This window comes from Vidua chalybeata, chromosome 18 (genome assembly GCF_026979565.1).
Source record: "Vidua chalybeata isolate OUT-0048 chromosome 18, bVidCha1 merged haplotype, whole genome shotgun sequence".
In the NCBI taxonomy this organism is placed as follows: domain Eukaryota; kingdom Metazoa; phylum Chordata; class Aves; order Passeriformes; family Viduidae; genus Vidua; species Vidua chalybeata.
The window spans coordinates 12,569,106-12,591,701 of NC_071547.1; the positions used below are offsets into that span (position 1 = coordinate 12,569,106).

The 22,596-nt window shown below is 66.2% G+C and overlaps 2 protein-coding genes across 5 annotated transcripts; one reads left to right on the plus strand and one right to left on the minus strand.

Annotated features, from left to right (window-relative positions):
• Window positions 1-476: 476 nt before the first annotated feature.
• RASAL1 (RAS protein activator like 1) lies at window positions 477-10,145 on the plus strand. Of its 3 annotated transcripts, XM_053959154.1 has the most exons (21): window positions 477-1,594; window positions 2,779-2,835; window positions 2,924-3,037; window positions 3,130-3,191; window positions 3,272-3,401; window positions 4,141-4,222; window positions 4,352-4,489; window positions 4,703-4,791; window positions 4,890-5,007; window positions 5,090-5,243; window positions 5,427-5,491; window positions 5,572-5,684; window positions 5,844-6,036; window positions 6,136-6,273; window positions 7,168-7,300; window positions 7,435-7,610; window positions 7,948-8,085; window positions 8,522-8,657; window positions 8,739-8,838; window positions 9,279-9,343; window positions 9,766-10,084. In XM_053959154.1, exons 1-21 carry the CDS (start codon window positions 1,530-1,532, stop codon window positions 9,996-9,998), a joined length of 2,499 nt encoding a protein of 832 aa, XP_053815129.1. In that variant the 5' UTR covers window positions 477-1,529; the 3' UTR covers window positions 9,999-10,084. The 3 variants fall into 3 exon arrangements, with proteins under 3 accessions (XP_053815129.1, XP_053815130.1, XP_053815131.1); XM_053959155.1 differs by lacking the exon at window positions 9,279-9,343 and having other exon boundaries at window positions 9,766-10,145; XM_053959156.1 differs by lacking the exon at window positions 9,279-9,343 and having other exon boundaries at window positions 8,475-8,657.
• Window positions 10,118-21,829, minus strand: DTX1 (deltex E3 ubiquitin ligase 1). 2 transcript variants are annotated; one of them, XM_053959167.1, is made up of 10 exons: window positions 21,742-21,829; window positions 19,685-20,450; window positions 14,707-15,367; window positions 12,685-12,746; window positions 12,400-12,561; window positions 12,128-12,189; window positions 11,876-12,034; window positions 11,273-11,434; window positions 11,107-11,196; window positions 10,118-10,540 (listed from the first exon to the last, which is right to left on the minus strand). In XM_053959167.1, the coding sequence occupies exons 2-10, from the start codon at window positions 19,941-19,943 to the stop codon at window positions 10,316-10,318; spliced, it is 1,842 nt and encodes a 613-aa protein (XP_053815142.1). In that variant the 5' UTR covers window positions 19,944-20,450; window positions 21,742-21,829; the 3' UTR covers window positions 10,118-10,315. The 2 variants fall into 2 exon arrangements, with proteins under 2 accessions (XP_053815142.1, XP_053815143.1); XM_053959168.1 differs by lacking the exons at window positions 19,685-20,450; window positions 21,742-21,829 and adding an exon at window positions 15,976-16,099.
• Between the last annotated feature and the right edge of the window lie 767 nt (window positions 21,830-22,596).

Below are 22,596 nucleotides of genomic sequence, written 5' to 3' on the forward strand. Positions count from 1 at the left end.
GCCTCCTCCGGCCCCGCCGTCGCCGGCACCGCCCCGCGACCGCGATGGGGCGGGAGAGGGCCAGGAACGGCCCCCGTGAGGGAGAAAGGGCGGGAACCGGGCCTGCCCCCGCCCGCCGGGCCCGGGGGCAGCGACACCCTCAGAGACCCGGCACCCACACCGGGACACCTCTCGGCACTGACACCCTCAGACCCGGCACCCACACCGGGACACCTCCCGGCAGCGACACCCTCTGACACCCACACCGGGACACCTCCCGGCACTGACACCCTCAGACCCGGCACCCACACCGGGACACCTCCCGGCAGTGACATCCCCCCCAGGACCCACACCGGGACAGGACACCCCCTGGCCGTGACACCCCCAGGATCCACAGGGTGACGCTCCCCAGCAGTGATCTCCTCTCGGGGACCCAGCACCCACAGAGTGACACCCCCACCAGTGACACCTCCCCCTTTAGCACCCACACAGGGAACCCCCCCCGGCAGTGACACTCCCAGGACCCAGCACCCGATGGATGACTCCCCCTATTCAGCAGCCCCCAGAAGATCAGCACCCCCATATTCATCCCCCCCAGCAGCCCCCAAGGATCTCACTGAGCCGCCCTTTAGCAGCAACCCGATCATCCCATGCCCCACATTGTCCCCCCAAGAACCAGCACCCCATCATCAGCCCCCCAAGAAGCAGCACCCCTCCTTTGAGCCCCTCCAGCACCCCCTGGGTGACTCCCACCCTGGCAATGCCAGCCGTGAGTCACGACAGGAGACAGCTGGCCAGCACCCCGAATTCCACAGCCCCCCAAACCCCCGCTATGCCTCACCAGGGCAGGGATGTCCCCCCTCGCCCCCCAGTGCCCCCCATCCTCTCTGGCTCTGGTACAGCGAGGTCGGGGTGCAGGGAGCGGTGGGATTGGGGTGCTGCACCCACAGACACCCCAAGACCCGCTGGAGTCCCCCCGGTTGGGCTCAGCGTGTCCCTCTGAGGGCTGGGGTCACCCGGAGGCCCCTTGGGGGGTCCCATGCACCTCCTTCCTCCCCTCATCCCCAAGTCCAGTGTTCACCCATTCCCCCCCTACTTTGGCACTTTGGGGTCCAGACCGAGCCCCCCACCCTGGGGGCCACGCACCCCTTGTGCCCTTCAGCTGTGACATGACAGAAGCCCCTCACCACAGATGCCACCGCTCGGCCATGCCCCCGTGCCTCAGTTTCCCTGCCTCTAGGACGGAGGGTGGCTTTGCTCTCTGGTCGCCGGCCCGCGATGGGACCTCCACGGTGAGCACGGTGCCACCTCAGCCGCGCTCCCCCTCCGCCCTGTGCCCGCCTGGCGCAGGTGGGAGCGAAGCGGCAACAAAAACAACCGAGAAGAGGAAAGAGGAAGAAGCGCCGGTGGGAAGCGGCGGCGGCGGCAGCGGAGGAGGAGGAGGAGGAGGCCGGTGCTAGCAGCCCCGCCGGCGCTTTGCGGGGGCTCAGGGCACCCCCGGGCGCCCACCGCAGCCCCCCAGCCTACCCCGAAGTTTGAAGCTCACCGGCATGGCCAAAACTACCTCGCTGCGCTGCCGGGTGCTGGAGGGGAAGGACCTGCCCGCCAAGGACGTGTGAGTGGCTTGGGGGGCTCAGGGCCCCCGTATCTCCCCCAGACCCACCCCGGGAGAAGTGGCGGGGAGGGGGTGCTGCGTGCTCTGCCGTCCCTGGCTGTTCTCTCCGTACAGTTTTGGGGGTCTCTGCTTGCACCCATTACCCCCAAAGCGGGGGTCTGGGGTGTGCAGGGACTGCCAGGCCCCCCCCATCCCCCAGGGGTGTATGAGACCCCAACCCCTTTAGCATCCCTTTCGTGCCCCCCAGCAGGGTGGACACAGAGGATCCCCCCAAGCCTGGGGGTGACACTGGGGGGACACAGCCCCTGCACCCCCACCCCTTTGGGGGGTGGGGTGGTGAGCGGGGGGTGCAGGGAGACTCCCACCCGCTCCTGCCCCGGGGACACGTCTCAGCCGAGCTGGCAGTCCCGGGTACCTCCGGATGTGCCAACTTGGCACCGCCGGCCGCTCCCATGGCCGGGCAGCCGGGATCGGTGCCGTGTCCCTGCCTCAGGTTCTGCCCCAGGGGGGCGTCCCGCTGCGGGGGTCTGGGCAGAGCGGGCGATCTGGACAATGATGGGGTTCCCAGTGCCCCCAAACCCAGCTTGGGGCTGTCATGGGGCTGCAGAGGAGGTCGGAGTGAGCTGCTCCCACTTCCCGTCCTGTGGCAGGGACAGAGACTGGGGTCACCTCCCTCATCTAGCTCGGAGTCCCAATCCTTGCAGAAGCACCTCCTGGGGATTTGGGGCTCCAGCAGCGCCCCAGGGCCGGCACCCCTCGGTGCTGCTCCAGTTGCCATAATCCAGCAGAAAGGGGCTTTGCAGGGAGCGGGTGGATGGTCCCTGGATCTGTTCCTCATCCCTCCATCCTGTTCTCCCGGTGGAAAGGGCCAGACCGGTGTCACTCTGGCACCGTGGGTTGTCACAGAGACTCGGGCTGGGCTGTGCTGCTGGGCAGACAGCGGTACCCGCGGGTGGGTGGCACAGGGACACGTGGCAATGGCTCAGGGTGACCCACAGCAGGTCCCTCAGCTGAAGGGGAAAAGGGGATGTCCCCATCCCAGTGCCAGCTGCAGGGCCAGGCTGAGACTGGGCAGCTCATCTCACCCCCGGGGCTGGTGCCTCACTGCTGGGGTTTGAGGTCCCCCAGGATGGGGGGGATTCCCGAGTGGGGGCTGACCCTGGGCTCCTCCATCCCCTGCCCAGGTCCGGCTCCAGTGATCCCTACTGCGTGGTCAAGGTGGACAACGAGGTGGTGGCCAGGTACGGGGACACTGTCCCACACTGGGAGGGGACACGCAGGAGTGGGGGATCCTCCCTGGGGGGACAGCCACCTCTGCCATCCCGGCAGGACAGCCACGGTGTGGAAGAGCCTGAACCCTTTTTGGGGTGAGGAAATCACGCTGCTTCTGCCCCGTGGATTCCACAGCCTCACCATCTATGTGCTGGATGAAGACACCATTGGGTAGGGGGACAACACGGGCAGGGTGGGCACTGGGGACCCCCCGAGGGGTGGCAGGTCCCCAGCAGTGTCCTGCTGTGTCTGTTCCCTCACAGGCAGGACGATGTCATTGGCAAGGTCTCGCTCAGCCACCAGCAGATCTCGGCCGAGCTGCAGGGTGAGGGGGGGCACAGTGGGGTGGGGGACAGTGGGACCCATCCTGGCACCATGGGGTGCCCACTCTGTCCCCCTCGGCAGGCATTGACAGCTGGCTCAGCCTGGCACCCGTGAACCCCGACCAGGAGGTGCAGGGCGAGATCCACCTGGAGCTGCGAGTCCCTGAGCGGGGCCACCCGCGGGTGCTGCGCTGCCACCTCATCCAGGCCAGGTTGGGGGGCTAGCAGATCTGGGGGGCTGCCACCACCACGGGGTCTTATTTTTGGCAGGAGGGAGGAGAGGGGGGGATAGGGACAGTGGTTGCACAGGGTTCATCCTCCCCTTTTCATACTTGGAAGGATCCTCAGTGCACCAGGTTGGGGACATCAGTGGTGCCAACCCACGTGTGACGATGCCATGGGGGCTCAGTAGGAAATGTGCTGCCATCCCTGCTTGGGGACAGGGGCACAGGAGCACCAGGGTTTGTCCCTAGCAGAATGGTTGGCTCTCACACCGTGTTTTTGCCCTTTGGTTTCAAAATTTGGGGAAACTGAGGCACTGCCCAGGCTGCCCATCTGGATTTGGGGGTGCAGATGTGTGTACAAGTGTGTACATGCGTGTGAGCGTGCACAGGGACACACACACGGTCACACACGCACACGCAGAGCTGACAGATGGAGCAGCCAGCAGAGGCAGCATCCCGCTGCCATGGCAACCAAAGCGGCTACCAAGGCAACAGGATGGCCATGGGGATAAGGTGGCCATGGGGACAGCCAGGAGGGACGGCAGCACCCCCACTAGGGACTGGAGGAGGAAGGGCTGCCCCGGAAATGGGGGCACGATCTCCCCAGAATCCCCTGGCGCCTGCCGGCTGCCCCATATGCCCAGGCGAGCTGGCACAAAGCGGAGACGTGGGGCTGCAGGGACCGTGATGGTGGGGACAAACCCTGCTGAGCCCCATGTCCCCACAGGGACCTGGCCCCCCGGGACCCCTCGGGCACCTCGGACCCCTTTGGCCGGGTGTCGTGCTGCGGGCACACGTTGGAGACATCCGTGAGTCACTGCTGGGTGCTGGGTGTGGCACCCGGTCCCCTACGGACCCAGGAGGCTCGGGCAGCCTCAGGTACCTCGGGCACCCTCGGGCACCTTGTCCCCTCGGCCACCAGTCCCGGTGCCCCGCAGGTGGTGAAGAAAACCCGGTTCCCGCGCTGGGATGAGGTGCTGGAGTTCGAGCTACCAGAAGGGGAGCTGGGAGAGGCTGTGCTGAGTGTGGAGGTTTGGGACTGGGACATCGTGGGCAAGAACGACTTCCTGGGGCGGGTGAGGACCTCGGAGCACACCCGAATGGGGCAGAGTCCTGGGGGCACCTCTGCACCCTCCTGTGTGGGGTCTGGGTGACCACAGGGTAGGACCCACCAGGATGGGGGAAGTGCCACAGCCAGGCGCTGCGTGTCCTGGGCTGTCCCCCAAGAGGGGTGCAGCACAGGGGACTGGCACCTGTCCCCCCCATCCAACCCTGCCCCTTTCCCCCAGGTCGAGTTCTTCTTGGACACCCTCTGCCCGGGCCCCACCAGGGGCTGGTTCCAGCTCCTGCCCTTCCCCAGCACCACCGAGGACCACGGGTGAGTGCAGGTAGAGGGGACCAGGGTTGTGAGCAGGGCAGCACGAGGTGACCCCCATGGAGGACACAGGAGCCATGTGAGCCCCCGTGTCATTGCAGGGGACAGCTGGGTGCCCTGAGGCTGACAGTGAGGCTGCTGGAGGACACAGTCCTGCCCCCCCACCACTACCAGCCCCTCATCCAGCTCCTCACCGAGCCCATCCTCTGCCCGGCCCAGGTGGGTGCTGGGGCTGCAGGGAACTTTGGGGTGATCACCCCAGTGTGGAGGCCCCACTGTGCCCACCCTGCCCTCCCCACAGTCCCCTGAGGGCACAGCCCTGGCTGTCCTGGAGGAGGTGACCTCAGGGGAGAGCCGGCAGGACGTGGCCACCAAGTTGGTGAAGATCTTCCTGGGCCAAGGGTTGGCTGTGCCCCTCCTGGACTACCTTGCCACCCGTGAGCTGGCCAGGACCAGTAAGTGCCCAGGGCCACCCCAAGAAACCCCAAGCCAGGGTCGCTCCAGATCCCCATGGAGAAAGACTGAGGACACCAAGGGAGAGGCAGGAAAGATGCCACATGTCCCTGGGGTTGGGCACACCAGGGACAGCTGGGACGTCACCCTGTGCCCGCCTTGCCACAGCCTCTGTGCTCTTCCAGCTGATCCCAACACCCTCTTCCGCTCCAACTCACTGGCCTCCAAATCCATGGAGCAGTTCATGAAGGTGAGCATGGGAAGGGACACCTCCATGATGTCCCAGCGGGGCATCTGGGGACAAGGACAGTGCCTTCCCACCCCTTGCAGGTGGTGGGGCTGCCCTACCTGCACGAGGTCCTGAAGCCGGTGGTGAACCGCATCTTTGAGGAGAAGAAATATGTGGAGCTGGACCCCAGCAAGATGGAGCTGAGCCGGGGCAGGTGGGCACAGGTGGATGTCTGGGAGGGGCACAGGACACCTGGCATGTCCCTGTGTCCCCTGCAGGAAGGGGTCACCTATTGCTGCTGAGCCCATGGGTCACTTTTGGCCAACTCAGTGCCCCCGTTCCCGGTGTCCCTGACCCGGAGGTGTCCCCACAGGAGGATCTCGTTCAAGGGGTCCCTGTCGGAGGCGCAGGTGCGGGAGAGCAGCCTGGAGCTGCTGAAGGGCTACCTGGGGGACATCGTCGATGCCATCGTGGGCTCGGTGGACAAGTGTCCCCTCCCCATGAGGGTGGCCTTCAAGCAGCTCCGCGGGCGGGTGGAGGAGCGATTCCCCTTGGCACAGCATGAGGTGGGGCCCACGGCGTGGCTGGGGGTCTGCACAGCTCCAGGACCACCCCCCAAGCTCTGAGCTGTCCCTGTCCCCATCCCTGCCCCTGTCCCCATCAAGGAGGTCCGGTACTTCTCCATCAGTGGGTTCCTCTTCCTTCGCTTCTTCGCTCCCGCTGTCCTCACCCCGAAGCTCTTTGGGCTCCGGGAGCAGCACGCAGAGCCCTGCACCGGCCGCACGCTCCTGCTGCTCGCCAAGGTGGGGGACAGCATGGGGACACCGGGGAGGGGTGGGGACCTTGGAGAGGGATGGGGACACTGGGGAAGGATGGGGACACCAGAGAGGGGTGGGGACCTTTGGGAGGAATGGGGGAGGACCTTGGGGAGGGTAGGGGACCTAGGGAGGGATGAGGACCTTGGGGAGGAATAGGAAGCCTGGGAATGGATAAGCACCCTGGGAAGGGTGGAGGACCTGGGGAGGGATGAGAACCACAGGGGAGGGTTGGGTAGCCTGGGGAAGGATGGGGATCCTTAGGGAGGGTGGGAATCCTGGGGAGGGATGCGGATCCTTGGGGATGGACAGGGATCTTGAGAAGGGATGAGAACTCCAGGGAGGGATGGGAACCCTTGGAGAGGGATGGGGATCCTTGGGGGTTAATGGGCACCATTGGGGTGGGTGAGGGACCTGCAGAGGGATGGGGCCCACTGGGAGAGACAAGGATTGTGGGGAGGGCTGGGGAGCCCAGGGAGGGTTTGGGACTTCAGAGAGAAGCCCCAGAAAGGACGGAGAATTCTGTGAGGGATGTGGACCTGTGAGAGATGGGAACCCACAAGGAATGGGGAGGCCAGAAAGGCAGGAGACCCTGGAGAGGGACAGAAACCCTAGGGAATGACAGGGACCCCAAGCAGGACAGAGCCATTCCTGCCCCTGTGCCACACACCATGGGCTGGCTCCTTCCTGTGCCACTTGAGGCCAGTCCTGCCCATCCCCAGGCCATGCCACCACAAGCTGGGCACAGCACAGGGGCAGAATTTGGGTCCCATCACCCCTCCAGCTGCTCCACTTTTCCCACCCCAACCCCTGAGCCCTCGGGGTCCAGGGGGTCACTCCAGAAGGGACACAACAGCGTGACCCCTTCCCTGCATGGGACAGGCTCTGCAGGCCATCGGGAACCTGGGGCTGCAGCTGGGGCAGGGCAAGGAGCCGTGGATGGCCCCACTGAACACCGTCCTCCTGCCCAGTGTCACCCGTGTCCGGGCCTTCCTGGATGCCCTGGTCACCGTGGGTGAGCGGGGACAGAGGGCAGGGAGGGGACATTGCTGGTGCCGGCTCAGTGGCATCACCCTGGTGTGGGCAGGAGCACCCTCGGGCTGTGGTGGCATTTGGGGTGACACCGCTCCCTCCCTGCCACGGCCACAGTGGACGAGGTGCCAGTGCCATGGGGACATTCCCAGCCCTCGGCCACCATCAAGGAGGGTCCCCTGCACACCTGCCCAGAGCGGGGCGTGGCACTGCTGCCCCGCTTCGCCTTCAAGAAGAGGCACTTCAGGCTCAGCACCCAGGCCCTGGCCTATGCCAAGGTGCCCCAGGGGCAGGTGGGTGCTGCCCCGGACCCCCACCCTGTGCTGGGTGCCCAGGGGTGGGGGGAAGGACATGGGCACATCTTTTGGGTGGTTTGGGGGTCCCCAGCTATGCTGCTGCATCCCTGTGCCTGCACGTGGGTGGTGTAGCAGGTGGGGGATACAGGTGTGGGCACAGATTTTGGGGTGTTTTGGGGTATCCAGGTACACTGCTCCATCCCAGGGGAACAGGTGGGGGATGTGGATGTGGGTGCAGATGTTTTGGGGTGTTTGGGGTTCCCCACGTATTCCGTGGGTATGGGTAATGGATATGGATGTGGGTACAGATTTGGGGGTGTTTGGGGGTCCCCAGGTGCTTGGCTCCATCCCAGTGGAGCAGATCCGGGCAGTGGAGCAGGTGGACAAGAGCACCTTCCAGCACCCCCACGTCCTGCAGGTGGTGGCACAGGATGGCACCGGGCAGCTCCACACCACCTACCTCCAGTGCAAGGTGGGTGACCCCACCCTGCCCAGCACCCCAAAAACCCCAGGAACGCCCCACCACAGCACCCTGGGACCCCCCCTCCTCAGCACCAGCCATGGGACAATGGGAATGGCCCCAAATCCAGCTGTGGCCAGGCACCCTCTGTACTGGGAGCACAGGGAATACTGAGTAAAGGGGCTAACTGGGTATACTGGGGAAGTTGGGGTGTCCTCCCCTGGCTGTACTGGGGTCACTGGGGTACCAACCCTGTTTGTACTGGGGACACTGGGGTACCCTGGCTCCTGCAGCCCCATCTCCCCTCACTTCCTACTGGGCAGCTTTGCCACCAAACTGTCACTCCTGTCCCCCAGCCCTGGTGCCCATCCCTTCCTCCTCCCTCCTCCTCCTCCCCCCAGAACTGGCAGTGCCCCTGGGGGTCCCCCTGTCCCTGGTGTCCCCGCAGAGCGCCCCGGAGCTGTGGCAGTGGCTGTGGGCGCTGCGCCAGGCCACCAGTGCCAACCGTGACATGCTGCCCACGTGCCACCCCGGCACCTTCCGCACCGGCCGCTGGACCTGCTGCCTGCAGCCCTCCCGTGCCGGTAGGACTGGGGGTCCCCTGGGCTCGGGGTGCCCGGGAGGGGGTGTCGGTGTCGCCGTGTCCCCACTGCTGTCGTTGGCAGTGCCCGGGTGCAGCCGTACCCACGGCGCGGTGGCGCTGGGGGAGTGGAGCGACCTTGGGGACCCCGCGGTGGCAGCACAGAGCCTCTACGGGCACCTGCGGTGAGCCCGGGGGACAGGGGGGGCCCGGGGGACTTGTGGGTGCTGGTGGGCAGGGTGGGAAGCTGCTGAGGGCCCCTGTTCCACAGGCTGGCGGGGATTGGGGGTCCTGAGGGCGAATATGGGGACCTGAGGGTCCTTGAGGGGGTGGTGGGCAGGGTGGCAGCATGTGGAGGGTGCTTGTCCCCAAGGACAGTGGGAGTTGGGGGTCACGGGGTCCTTTGGGTGCTGCCAGGCATGGTGAGACCCTGCTGTGGGTCCCTTCCTGCAGGGTGGTGGCGACCAGAGGGTGGCGCAGGGGTCCAGGGGGCATTTAGGTGCCGGAGGGCAGGGTGGGAGTCTCCTGAGGTCCCTGTCCCCCAGGACGGTGGGAGCTGGGGGTCCCGGGGTTCTTTGGGTGTTGGAGGGCAGGGGGGGTTGTCCTGAGGGTCCCTGTCCTGCAGGGCAGCGCTGGCCGGGGGTCCCGTGGGCAGCGCGGTGGCCGGGCCCTCCTGCCCGGGCCAGGCAGGTATGGGGAGCCCCGCGGGGCACGGGGGGGCCATGGGGACCCGGGGATGGGGGCTGGCGCAGGCAGGGAGCGCCCGCAGACCCCTGCGGGCACCACACGGCACTGCTCTGGCTCCTTCCACGAGGGGACAGCAGATACACGCGGACAGGGGACGCGGGGACAGGGGGACATGGGGACACACGCAGGCCGCGGGGCTGGCGGGTGGTGGCGGCACTGGGTGGGATGCGATGGGACGGGGAGACCGGGAGCGGTAGGGGACGGGTGTGGGGGCTGGAGGGACACCACGGGTGGGTGTTGGGGATGGATGCGGGGCTGTGGGGGAAAATGCCCGCGGGTGGGTGCCGGGGGACTGGCAGGGGGGTGGGGAGCGCGGGTGGGTGCCACATGTGGGTGCCGGGCACTGAACCCACCCTGGGGTGCAGGGGGACCCGCTGGGGACAGGCTGCAGGAGGTGCTGCGAGACCTGGACATCGCCCACGACGCCTTCACCCACCGCGACGAGACCCCAGAGCCAGCCCCAAGTCCCCTCCCTGCCCCGAGACCCCCGGCACCCCCCAGCCTCCCCCCCTCAGCTCACCCCGGGAGGGGCAGGGACGCCAGCGGGGCCACAGAGGGGACGCGGGGCCAGCAGCCCGGCACGGGGTGTATTCTGTAACACAGAGATGTACATGGCACCGGCTGTGCGCAGCTCCCTGGGGCAGCGGCGGGTGACACGGGTGACACGGGTGACACGGGTGGCACAGACGCGCAAAGAGGCCACGGGTAGAAAAAGATCACGACGCTATCGCCACGAGAGCGGGGCGAGCCGGGACGGGACGGGGCGACAGACAGACGCACACGGGGACACGCGGTGGGTGGCACCGGGTGGCCCGGGACAGGGGACAAGCCCGCCGGGCGGGGCTGCGGTGAAGCGGCGCAGGCGGCGGTGGCACGGGCCGGGCCACGGGGACGAGGGGAGCCCTGAGCCCGGCCTCAGTCCTTCAGGGTGGCCTCGGACACGCCCTGGGCCAGCAGCTCGGCCAGGACGTTGTCCAGGTAGTTGGGGTCGGGGTAGCCGTGCCCCGTCAGGTTGGAGCCGAACTCGGTCTTGTGGTGGATCTCGTTCCACACCACCGTGTCCGACTCGCCCGTGGTGTTGGAGGTGCCGATGGTGAAGATGAGCCGCCGGTCCCAGGCCACGATCAGCAGCTTCAGCACCTGCGGCAGGCACGGCCATGGCTCGCCCACCCGGCACCCCCACCCAGCCTGGCGTGGACTGGCACAGACACCCAGCACCCCTGGCACAGCACAGCCTCAGCCCCCCCAGGCTGGGATTCAGCCCCAGCACGGTGCCCACAGGATGCCACCCTTCCTTGTGGTGCCCCCCACTCCATCCCAGTGCAGCTGCAGCCTCCCCCTCCCACCCCATCCCACTCCATCCCATCCCACTCCATCCCATCCCACCCCATCCCACCCCATCCCACCCCATCCCACCCCATCCCATCCCATCCCATCCCACCCCATCCCACCCCATCCCACCCCATCCCACCCCATCCCATCCCATCCCACTCCATCCCATCCCACCCCATCCCACCCCATCCCATCCCACTCCATCCCATCCCACCCCATCCCATCCCATCCCATCCCACTCCATCCCATCCCACCCCATCCCACCCCATCCCACCCCATCCCATCCCACCCCATCCCATCCCATCCCATCCCATCCCATCCATCCCATCCCATCCCATCCCATCCCATCCCATCCCACCCCGTCAGAGTCTCACCTTCCTGCCCTTCTCGTTGTCGGGCAGGTAGCAGTGCCGTGGGAAGCCTCGTGCCGTGAATTTCTTCCCAGGATTGGGATGCTCCGGGCCCTGGGTGGGTGTGGGGACAGGGGGTGAGCGGGGACACGGGGCGGGGTCACCAGCCTGCAGGGGTGTCCTCCCTCACCTGGATGCCGGTGGGGATATCATAGACGATCCGGATGGTTTTGGAGTCGGTGTATCCCGGGAGGGAGTGGGGGATGAGGTGGAATTCCATCTTCCCGGGGGGCTGCGTGCCCGTCTTCTCCCCATAAATGGCCTTACAGGTGGGGCACTGCAGGCTCCCGTCCTGGGGGCACCGCGGTGGCCTCAGGGGTGGCACCCACCCGACACCCACCCGGCACCCACCTGGAACCCACCTGGACCCCCAGTACCCACCCAGTACCCACCTGGAACCCCCTAGCACTCCCCAACACCCAGTACCCACCCAGCACCCACCCAGTACCCACCCAACACTCCCCAGCAATCACCCAACAGCCCCCCAGCCCCCTCCAGCACCCACCCCTGCACCAGCCTGGACCCCACCCAGCACCCACCCAACACCTACTCATCACCCTTCCAATGCCCACACCCACTCCAGCACCCACTCAACCCCTCAAACCCACCTAGCACCCAGCCAGCACCTACCTGGAACATTCCAGAACTCCCCAGCACCCACCCAGAAGCCCTCACACCCACCCAGCACCCCCCAGCACCCACCCCGACGCAGCCAGCCCCGGGGTGCCCTGACCTTGTTGCCGTTGTTGTACATGGCGAGCAGGCACAGCAGGTGGTACATGTGCCCGCACTTGCCCAGCTTGCCCACCAGCTCCGGCTTGATGCCCCTGGGGCTCAGCACGCCCTCGTAGCCGGAGGAGGTGACCAGCCGCTCCATGCAGATGGTGCAATCCTGCCGGGAACGGGATCAGCATCCAGGGGGGATGAAGGGTCACCCCCGGCGCTCTGCCTGAGCCTCCCGGAGCCCCCCAAGCCCCCCACTCACCTCATCCGGGGGGTTCTTCACCTTCTGGATGTAGCGGCGCACCACGTCCTCGGGGGTCTTACCTGAGGGGAATGCCATCAGAGCCTGCCCGCGGTGCCACACCCCCCTGTCACAGGACGGGGACAGCCCTGCCACCCCCTGCCAGCACGGGAGGGACACGCGTGGCACAAAGCAGCGACGGGCGTCACCCCACGCAAACCCCGGGGGTCTCTCACTTCCCCTCCGTGTGCCCCCCCGTCCCTGACCCCGCTGGGACATTGGTGGCTCCTTACTCTTCTTGAGCTGCTTCTTTTTGGTTTTCCTGCAGATGCCGTTGACGCCGGGGACAGGTTTGATGTCGCTCTTGCTGACGGGCGGGGGGTGCAGGATGGGTTTGGGGGCGCGGGTCAGGCACACGGGCAGCCCGGCGGCGCACATGAGGATCCCCGTCATCCCTGCGCCGGGAGAGCGCCTGTCTGTCCGTCTGTCCGTCCTTCCCACCCCCTGGCAGTGTCCCCCACTCCCCGCCCGCGGTGTCACCCCGCGGTGACACGCAGCGCTGGCCGGAGCCCGCTTACCTGCGAGGGCGGGATGGACGGGGCCGGTGCCGTTCAGGTTCTTGACCGGGAGCGCTGGGACCCTGCACGGAGATTGGAGAGGAAGGGGCTCAGCCGGGCTGGCAGGGCTGGCACTGTCCCCTCCCCGCATGGCATGGCCCCAGAGGAGCAGCATCCCCACGGGACACAGGGCAGTGTCCCCTGGGGGCTGCTGCCACTGTCCCCAGGCAGTGTCCCCTGGGGGCTGCAGGCACTGTCCCCAGGCAGTGTCCTCCCCACAGGACGCAGGGCAGTGTCCCCTGGGGCTGATGGCACTGTCCCCAGGCAGTGTCCTCCCCACAGGACACAGGGCAAGGTGTCCCCTAACCAGCTTGGAGGGCTGCTATCCCATCCCAGGGGATGGTCACCCAGTGCCACCTGTCCATCTCTGGGCACCCAATGGCAGTGGTGGCATCACGTCCTCCTCGACCCAGGGTGGGGGCCTTGTCAGGGCATCCCGACAGTGACGCCCGTGTCCCACACCCCCGCGGGGACATGCCACCACTCGTGTGCTCCCCAGGGACCGCCACCTTGCTGGGGCTGCCAGCAGCAGGTGGCACTGGTGGCACCATGCCCAGGGCAGCGTGTGGGGCAGGGACTGGCGTGTCATGGACAGGGCTGGAAGGGGACGTGTCCATAGGGGTGGGATGGACAGAGAGAAGGGAAGGGAAGGGAAGGGAAGGGAAGGGAAGGGAAGGGAAGGGAAGGGAAGGGAAGGGAAGGGAAGGGAAGGGAAGGGAAGGGAAGGAAGGGAAGGGAAGGGAAGGGAAGGGAAGGGAAGGGAAGGGAAGGGAAGGGAAGGGAAGGGAAGGGAAGGGAAGGGAAGGGAAGGGAAGGGAAGGGAAGGGAAGGGAAGGGAGGGAAGGGAAGGGAAGGGAAGGGAAGGGAAGGGAAGGGAAGGGAAGGGAAGGGAAGGGAAGGGAAGGGAAGGGAAGGGAAGGGAAGGGAAGGGAAGGGAAGGGAAGGGAAGGGAAGGGAAGGGAAGGGAAGGGAAGGGAAGGAAGGGAAGGGAAGGGAAGGGAAGGGAAGGGAAGGGAAGGGAAGGGAAGGGAAGGGAAGGCGGCCTGAGTGCTCCTGCCCTGGGGGCTGCCCAGCTCAGCAGCCTGGGAACAGCCCCCAGCAATGGCATCACCCCCTCCCTGATCCCAAAATCCCCTCCCACGCCAGCCATCACAGTGATGAGTTCAGCAGTGCTCAGCCCCACACGAGGGCGTTTTCCTTCATTCCCAAAGCTCCTCTACCCGCACCAAGGCCAGGGCAGCAATGGGGACCCAGCCCCCTCCTACCTGTCCACAGGTATGTGCCAGGACCGGGACAGCAATGGGGACAGGGACAAGGACTGCTCAGCCCAGCACACAGAAGCAAAAGCAGGACGTCAGCAGGGGAAGGAAATGTGCCAGGAGCTGCTGGGGGCTCAGAGAAGCCACCTGTCCCCCCAGCCTAGTGCTGACAGCCCCAAGGGGACACCAGGCCAAGCCACCACGGGGTACAGCCGTGGAGATGTGGGTGCCAGGACAGCAACACCCACCAGGACACAATTCCAGGGGTCTGCTTGCCCACCTGGACCCCCTTGGTGAATCATTCCCACCACAGAAGGGACACTGGGGCTGTGGTCCCTCCCCTCAGCTGTGCCCTCCCAGGGATCTGCCTGGTGGCATCAGGCCAGGAGCTGGGTCACACAGCCCATGCTGGCCTTGGGGACACCATTCCCGTGGGACCGGGCACTCCATGTGCTCCAGCTGCCATGGATAGTGTGGCACGGCCTGGCACAGCACGGCACGGCACAGCATGGCACGGCACAGCATGGCACGGCACTGCACGGATCACCATGTCCCCTCTGCAGGGATCCAAGGACCACCAGAACCACCCAGGTGTCCCACAAGAACTGGGGCTGCTTGCAAGGTGACAGCAGGGGACGAGCCACCCCCATCACCCCTTTTGCCCCCTGCATCCCCCCCACCTCGGTGACACCCCGCTTGTCCCCTCCCCACCCACCCCGCTTACCCGGGGGGGACAGCGGCCCTGGCGCCCAGTCCAGCCCCGCGCTGCGTCCCGGGCCGGTTGAGGTTGTTGAGGCCGGGCAGCGCCGCGCTGGGCACGCCCTGCCCGGGGGCAAACCCCGCGCCGGCCACCCGCAGCCCTTCACCCTTGGCCGCGCCCCCCGCCACCACCGCCGGCGCCCCGGTCCCCGCCGGCCACAGCGTTCCCCCGGCGAAGGTGCTGCTCTGGCGGACGGCGCCGGGGTAGAGTTTGCGGCGCTGGGACGCCAGGATGGCGTTGGAGGCGGCGCGGGTGCTGTTGACCAGCAGGCACTGGGGGCACGAGCAGGGGGTGCCCGTGCTGGCGCCCACCGGCCACGACTGCGATTTGGGGATGGAGCCCATGGTGAGGGGATAGGCCAGGTCCATGCGGCGCCGCAGCCGCCGCTTGCGCTGCGTTTGCCGGTTCATTTGGGACATGCTGCTGAAGTAGATGAGGTAGCAGAAGCCCAGGGAGGAGAGGTCCAGCCAGGGGTGCTGCTTCTCGTAGGCGTTCTGGATGGTGATGCAGATGTCCATGTCGTAGGGAGTCCAGGAGTTGTTGTCGTTCTCCCACTCCCACACGATTCCCTTCCCCGGCGCTGAGGAGGGGTCGTAGAAGTTCCTCCGGACGGGGCGCATGGTCCCTGGGGAGACAGAGACACGGGGTGACACCAGTGGGGGGACCCACACCTGCAGACATCGCCGTGTCCGGCTTCCAGCCCGGCATCCCGCAGGGACTGGGGTACAGAGGCGCTTTGGGGTGCAACAGCTGCCCTGCCCCTTCACAGAAGTCCCCATTGCACCCCAAAAGTGCTTTCCTGGAGATGAATCCAACCCTCAACCCGCCCTTGGTGACAGTGGCTGGGACTGCCAGCCCTCGGGATCATCCTCCCGGCTGTCCTGGGAAGGGCGATGCTGCTCGGCCAATGTGGGAAATGGATTTGTAGAGAATTCAAAATTTGTAGAGAATTCTCTCACCCTTCACGTGAAACTAAAAAGAGAATAAAAGCTTTTAAAAACACCTCTCAGTTACCCCATCTCTGGGTCAGAAAAGGGCATAACCCAACAAACCCTCGTGCTTTTCCCAGCTTTTTTTCCATCCCTCTGGTCCAAGCCCTTCCCCACCCTCCCCTCCCCGTGGCCATCCCGGGGCAGGGGAAGCATTTCCCGGTCAGGAGAGGTTTCCTGACAGCTGCTGGCTCTGGCAGTGACACAGCCAGGGATTGTCCCCGGCCAAATCCCGGCCCCTCACCGCTTGTTTGGGATGGAGCCGGGTCCTGCAGCCCCCTCCGGAGCTCCGCGAGGCGGGAGAGCATCGCAGCCCTCTCCTCGAGTGCCCCCCCGGCACGGGGCCTGTCTATCCCCTCGCCGGCACCGTTTGCCCAGCTCGATTAACGGCGCTAATTAACGGCCATTAATCATCGGCCGCATCAGGCAGCAGAGCCAGGCCCCAGCTGCCGCCTTGTGCTGAGGCAGCTCTGCCGGGGCCGCGGGAGGGGAGCGGGGGGGCCCTGCAGCCCGCTCCTGCCCGCATCCCAAATCCCACTGCTGGCTCCAGGCCACCCACACCCCGCTGCCCACCCCCTCCAACCCCACTGCCCACTCCCATCCACATTCCCTCACATCCATGTCCTGTACCCCACCTCAGTTCCCAGCCCTGCATCCATGTTCCCCATCCCGCTGCTCATTCTTGTCCAAATCCCACATCCCGCCCATAAACAGATCCCGGTCCTTGTAAATGCGTCCCACATCCCCTGCCCCTCATATCCCCATCCCAAATCCTTCAGCCCCATCCCAAATCCCACATCCCCCTGCCCCTCATATCCCATTCCCAAATCCCACATCTCCATCCCAAACCCCACATCCCCTGCCCCTCATATCCCCATCCCAAATCCCACATCCCCCTGCCCCTCTCATCCCCATCCCAAATCCCACATCCCCATCCCAAACCCCACATCCCAAATCCCACATCCCCATCCTAAACCCCACATCCCCCTGCTCCTCACATCCCCACCCCAAATCCCACAAAATGCCCCTCACATCCCGCATCCCCCAGAGGATGAAGGACCAGCCCGTTCCCCTTGGCACACACAGCTTCCAGTCCCCAAGGGCCACCAGCTGTCCCCAGCCCCCAGCCCCTGCCCCCTCTGCCAGCCATGCCAGAGCCACAGGGCCAAGCCAGTGTCCCCCGGGCCACCGGGAGGGGCCGCACATCCCCGCTCTTGGAACGGGGTCACCTCGTTTCGCTTGTCACTGGGTTTCTCTGTCCCCAGGCACTGCGTGGGCCAAGCCCCCTGAGCCCCCAGCCTCCTGCCAGCCTTCCCTGTGTCCCCATGTCACAGCAGGCACCAGGAGCACCCTCAGCTCAGGGGACCCTCTTGTCCCCGAGCACCACGAGCCATGTGACAGCCTCCAAACCCTGGGCCTCACCCCTGGGAAGAGATGATGGACAGAGGTGGACACAGGGATGGGGCACACGGGGACCACAATGCTGAGGATAGTGGCCACGTCCCCTGCCATGACACCCCTGGGGACACGGAGATCCCTCTCTCAGCATCCCTGTCCCCAAGTCCTGCTGGCACAGGGACTGTGGTACCCAGGGACATCCTGGGAAGAGTTGTTTTGTCACCCCAAATCCATTTGTGGCCCCATCACGGGCACAAGTCCCCAAGGAATACCCAGCACTGTGGCCACAGGATGTGATGCCAGCTGCTGTCAGAGGATGGGTCTTGGCCAAAGCTGGCAGGAGGTGGCACGGGGACAGCCAGGGTGTCCCGGTGGCTCCCGCAGCTCTGAGTCAGCGCGGACCCTCCGGGTCGCGCCGGTGTCCTCGCTGACTCAGGGCTGCAGGAGCCAAGCTGCCCTTTGCCAAGTCCGTGACCGGCTGGAGATGGATTCGGAGCCAGGCTGGATGGCAGAGGCAGGTGGCACATCCCTGCTTTGGTCCCCATCTGAGTCCCCAGCCCACGGCAGGAGCCACATCCACACTCGGGGTCATTTGGCATCACCGGGGACTAGGAGTGGTGGCATCAGTGGCCACGTGGAGGTGCCACAACCATGGGGGTCCTGCTGTGGGGTGTCCCCAGGCACTTCCAGGGGGTGTCACCTGAGGTGTGGCAGGTCCCCTGCCTGCTCTGCCTGGCCTGGACCGGATTCTGCCCTGAGCAGGGATGCAGGGATGGGCAGGAATGCACCCAGAATGGCACATCCCCCACAGCACAGCTGGCACGTGCTGGTTTAATGGGTCACTCCGTGACGGGGACACGTTTAATGGGGTCTGGGTTTGGTCCCAGTGTGGGATCAGCTCTGATTTCCCACAGGATGCGTGGCCTGGATGTGCTGCTGCAGCACCAACCGGCACAGCTGCAACCATCCCAGTGCCCACCACTGCTCCCAGTGTCCAAACTGGGGCCTCCCCACTTCCCTGGGCATGGAGCAGCTCGGAGGGGAAGATGACAGGACAGCGGGATAATGGGACACAGCACAGCACCCACGGAGGGGACAGGGCATGGAGGGATGTGGGGACACGTCCCTCTGGGATGGGGGTCCACGGTGGATGGGAAAGGAAAGGGATGGAGGAGCCTGGAGGAGCCCATGGGGGGACTGGAGAGTGAGAGGAGGAGAGAGGGAACAGATGGATGGACAGATGGAGGGAGGGATGGACAGAGGGATGGAGGGATACAGGAATGAAGTGACAGACAAGTAGAGATACACAGGGAAGGAAGGAAGGAAGGAAGGAAGGAAGGAAGGAAGGAAGGAAGGAAGGAAGGAAGGAAGGAAGGAAGGAAGGAAGGAAGGAAGGAAGGAAGGAAGGAAGGAAGGAAGGAAGGAAGGAAGGAAGGAAGGAAGGAAGGAAGGAAGGAAGGAAGGAAGGAAGGAAGGAAGGAGGAAGGAAGGAAGGAAGGAAGGAAGGAAGGAAGGAAGGAAGGAAGGAAGGAAGGAAGGAAGGAAGGAAGGAAGGAAGGAAGGAAGGAAGGAAGGAAGGAAGGAAGGAAGGAAGGAAGGAAGGAAGGAAGGAAGGAAGGAAGGAAGGAAGAAGGAAGGAAGGAAGGAAGGAAGGAAGGAAGGAAGGAAGGAAGGAAGGAAGGAAGGAAGGAAGGAAGGAAGAAGGAAGGAAGGAAGGAAGGAAGGAAGGAAGGAAGGAAGGAAGGAAGGAAGGAAGGAAGGAAGGAAGGAAGGAAGGAAGGAAGGAAGGAAGGAAGGAAGGAAGGAAGGAAGGAAGGAAGGAAGGAAGGAAGGAAGGAAGGAAGGAAGGAAGGAAGGAAGGAAGGAAGGAAGGAAGGAAGGAAGGAAGGAAGGAAGGAAGGAAGGAAGGAAGGAAGGAAGGAAGGAAGGAAGGAAGGAAGGAAGGAAGGAAGGAAGGAGGAAGGAAGGAAGGAAGGAAGGAAGGAAGGAAGGAAGGAAGGAAGGAAGGAAGGAGGAAGGAAGGAAGGAAGGAAGGAAGGAAGGAAGGAAGGAAGGAAGGAAGGAAGGAAGGAAGGAAATTATGGATGAATAAGTAGAGATACATTGAATAAGGAGAAAGGGGAAGATGGATGGATGGATGGATGGATGGATGGATGGATGGATGGATGGATGGATGGATGGATGGAACGACAGAAAAACAGTGACAGATGGACGAATGGAACAACAGACAGACAGATACACACAGGGACAGGGGAGGGATGAAGGGACAGATGGGAGGATGGAGGGATGGAAGGAAGGAGGGAAAGATGGAAGGATGGATGGAAATATGGAAGGATGGAAGGACAGAGGGAGGGAGGGAGGGATGTACCTGTGTGTGGAAGGATGGATGGATGGATGGATGGATGGATGGATGGATGGATGGATGGATGGATGGATGGATGGATGGAGAGAGAAGGGGAGTGAAGGCTGTGTGGATGGATGGCTGCATGGACGGACAGACAGATGGAAGGACAGACGGGTGGCTGGATGCTCCTGGCTCGATGCCAACCCCTTACCCGTGTCCTGCCGGAACTGATGCATGGACTGGAGGTCGATGACGTAGGGCGCCAGCTGGACATCGACCTGTCCCAGCACCACGCTGCCACGGGCATCCTCCTTCAGCACGTTCTCGATGTGGTGGCACACGGCGGCCGAGTAGGGCCGCCAGCGCCCGTGCTCGTTCAGCCACTCCCACACCACCACGCGAGCTACGTTTTGGGGGGGGAACCCCAGGCCCCCCGAGGCCAGCATGGCCCCCGAGCCCTGCCGTGCCATGCCCGGGGGACGGCGGCTCAGCCCCGCGCCGCCCCCCGGCACGGGGACGCGGGGGTCACCCGGGGCCCCTCCAAATCCTCCTCCCGGCTGCCGCCGGCTGCGGGCTCCGGAGCTCAGCGGAGCCGGCGCTGCGGGGCTCTGCAGAGGCGGGTGCTGCCAGCCAGGTCCCCGAGGTCCCCGAGCCGCCCGGTCCCGCTCCCCCGAGGCCGCCGCGCGGGGCTGGGGCCATCCATCACCCGGCACGTCTTCCCCGGCTCTTCCTCCTCCCGGCGGTGCTGCTGGCAGGGCTCAGGCTCCAAAAAGCCACCAGGACCTCGCAGACTGCGTCGGATCGAGGATGGCGGTGTTTGTGAACGGTGACGGGGACACACAGCCACGGTGCTGTCCCCGAGACACCCACTCCTCCTCTTCCTCCTCGTGTCCTGCTGCTCAGCCCACGTCCTCGCTGGCCCCACGGCTGTCCCCGCCGCCCAGCACGTCACTGGTGGCAAGTGAGGGGGGTGTCACCTGCAAAACAGGGCCACAGCGCGGGTCACCCCGGGTACCGCCAGGCGGGTGGCAGCTGGGGGACCGTCCCCAACGCCCCGCGGAGCCGGAGGGCAGCGAGGCCGCGGTGCCCGCAGCCCTGGCAGCGTGGGCTGCTTGCCAACCCCAGCCGGCTGCTGGCCTCCAGCATGACAGAGGGGACAACGGGGACAGGGGGGGACGGGCCACCCTGCTGACGGCCCTGGGGGGCTGCTGGGGGTCTCACTAGCCCGGGAAGCCTCATCGCTCCCCGCGCCGGGGCTTTGGGTGCCGGGGAGCCCGCGGGCCCTGGATCCCGCTCCAGCCGCCGCTGATTTATGATCTGCACTGCAGGCATCGGGCTGGGGGTGATCCCGGCCCCCCGCTCCCGGCCGGCCCCGATCCCGCCCACGGCAGCCCCCAGCCCCACGGCGGCGGGAGGGGGGCCCGCGCAAGGGGGGATTCGCTGCACAAACAGGCGGCAGACAGAGGGACAGCCACGGCCGGGCACACACAGACACACTGACACGGAGAGACACGGGCACACGCGCTGGCACACGCACAGCCGGTGACACGGACAGACAGCGGGACCGACAGAGGCGCGCGGACGGACACGGGGAGCCACGGCAGCACAACAACCCCCCCCGCGGACACACGCACGGCCACCCGCTCCGCTGGGCTGTGCACACACGCACCACGCACCCCACACGCGTGTGTGCCCGGCCCCGCGCCCGCCGTGACCCCGAGCACCGCGGAGGGGGGGACCCTCACCCCAGCCCTGAGCCCCCCCCCCCGGGACGGCGCCAACGATCCCCGGGGCCAACAGCCCCCCCAAACCGGGGCCTGCCTGCTCTTCGTGGAGGGGGGGTTGAAAGACCAGGCCTGGCCCCCGTGCACGGTGCCCTCCCCCGCCGCACGGCAGCCCCCCGGTGCAGGGTCCCCCGCCGATGGCCGGTCCCCCGCGATGCACGGCAGCCCCCCGGCCGCCGGCGCACGGCCCCCCCGGCGCACGGTATCCCCGAGCACGGCAGGCTCTCCCTGCTCGGTGCCTGTTGTGTGCCCCCCCGGCGCACGGTCCCCCCCGATGCACGGCAGCCCCCATCCCTCCGGCGCACGGTCCCCCCGAGGCACGGCAGACCCGGCCCCCCGGGTGCCTCGTCCCCCCACCCCGGTGCCCGGTTCCCAGCGATGCACGGCATCCCCCAGCCCGCCGGTGCCCGGTCCCGCCGCCCCCCGAGCCGCCCCCCCGCCCGCCATGGCCGCCGCCGCCCCAGCCGCGTCCCCCGCCCGTTACCTCCGGCGGCCGCGGCCGCACCGGGACCCGCAGCCGCACCGGGAGCAGCGGCGGCGGCGGCGGGCGCGGGGCCGGGCGGCGGCAGCGCTCAGCCAGCGCCAGGCAGCCACCGACACCGGCACCGGCGGCGCGCACGGCCGCGGGCACCCGAGCCGGGAACGCGCGCCGGGAACGCGCGCCGGGGAGCGGGGGCACGCACGGGGGAGCGGGCATCAGCACCGGCATCGGGAATACGCATGGGAAACCGGGCATCAGCACCGGGATCGGGAATACACATGGGAAACGGGGCATCGGCACCGGGATCGGGAATACGCACGAGGGACCGGGCATCGGGACCGGAGGCGCGCATCGGGACCGGGGTCACGGTCGGGGGAGCCGGGACACGCACCGGGGACACGCTCTGGGACCGGGTGTCTGCACTGGGGACACGCACGGGGGTTGGGGTGTGTGCACCGGGAACCCGTACGGGGATCGGGTACCCACACCGGGGCCAGGCACTCACACCGGGGACACACACTGGGCACTGTGGGGACACCCCTGGGACACGTAGGGGACCAGGTATCTGCACCGGGGACCTGTTCTGGGTGTGGGCACCCACAGTGGGGACACACCAGGACCAGGGACAGCCACACGCGTGGGGGACCAGGGGCACACACTGGGGATTGAACATCTGCACTGGGGCCAGGCGCCCCCACTGGGGACACACACTGGATGTCCCCCTGGGGGTTTGTCCCCCAGGAGTACCACACTGCTTGAGGGGACACTTTGTCCTCCCTTAGGACAGGTGTTTCCCACAGCCTTGTGGGGAAACTGAGGCACATGAGGTGTCAGGAGGCCCTGAGCCACAAAGGCACC

Bases quoted from the DNA above. Each gene is read 5' to 3' on its own strand.
- RASAL1 (XM_053959154.1), top strand. From the start codon at position 1,530: ATGGCCAAAACTACCTCGCTGCGCTGCCGGGTGCTGGAGGGGAAGGAC. The intron at 3,038-3,129 runs GTAGGGGGACAA...GTTCCCTCACAG, and splicing joins CTGGATGAAGACACCATTGG to GCAGGACGATGTCATTGGCA. The intron at 5,685-5,843 runs GTGGGCACAGGT...GTGTCCCCACAG, and splicing joins ATGGAGCTGAGCCGGGGCAG to GAGGATCTCGTTCAAGGGGT.
- DTX1 (XM_053959167.1), bottom strand. From the start codon at position 19,943: ATGGCACGGCAGGGCTCGGGGGCCATGCTGGCCTCGGGGGGCCTGGGG. The intron at 12,562-12,684 runs GTAAGCGGGCTC...CTCCCGGCGCAG, and splicing joins CGTCCATCCCGCCCTCGCAG to GGATGACGGGGATCCTCATG. The intron at 11,435-11,875 runs GTCAGGGCACCC...CGGTGCCCCCAG, and splicing joins TGTACAACAACGGCAACAAG to GACGGGAGCCTGCAGTGCCC.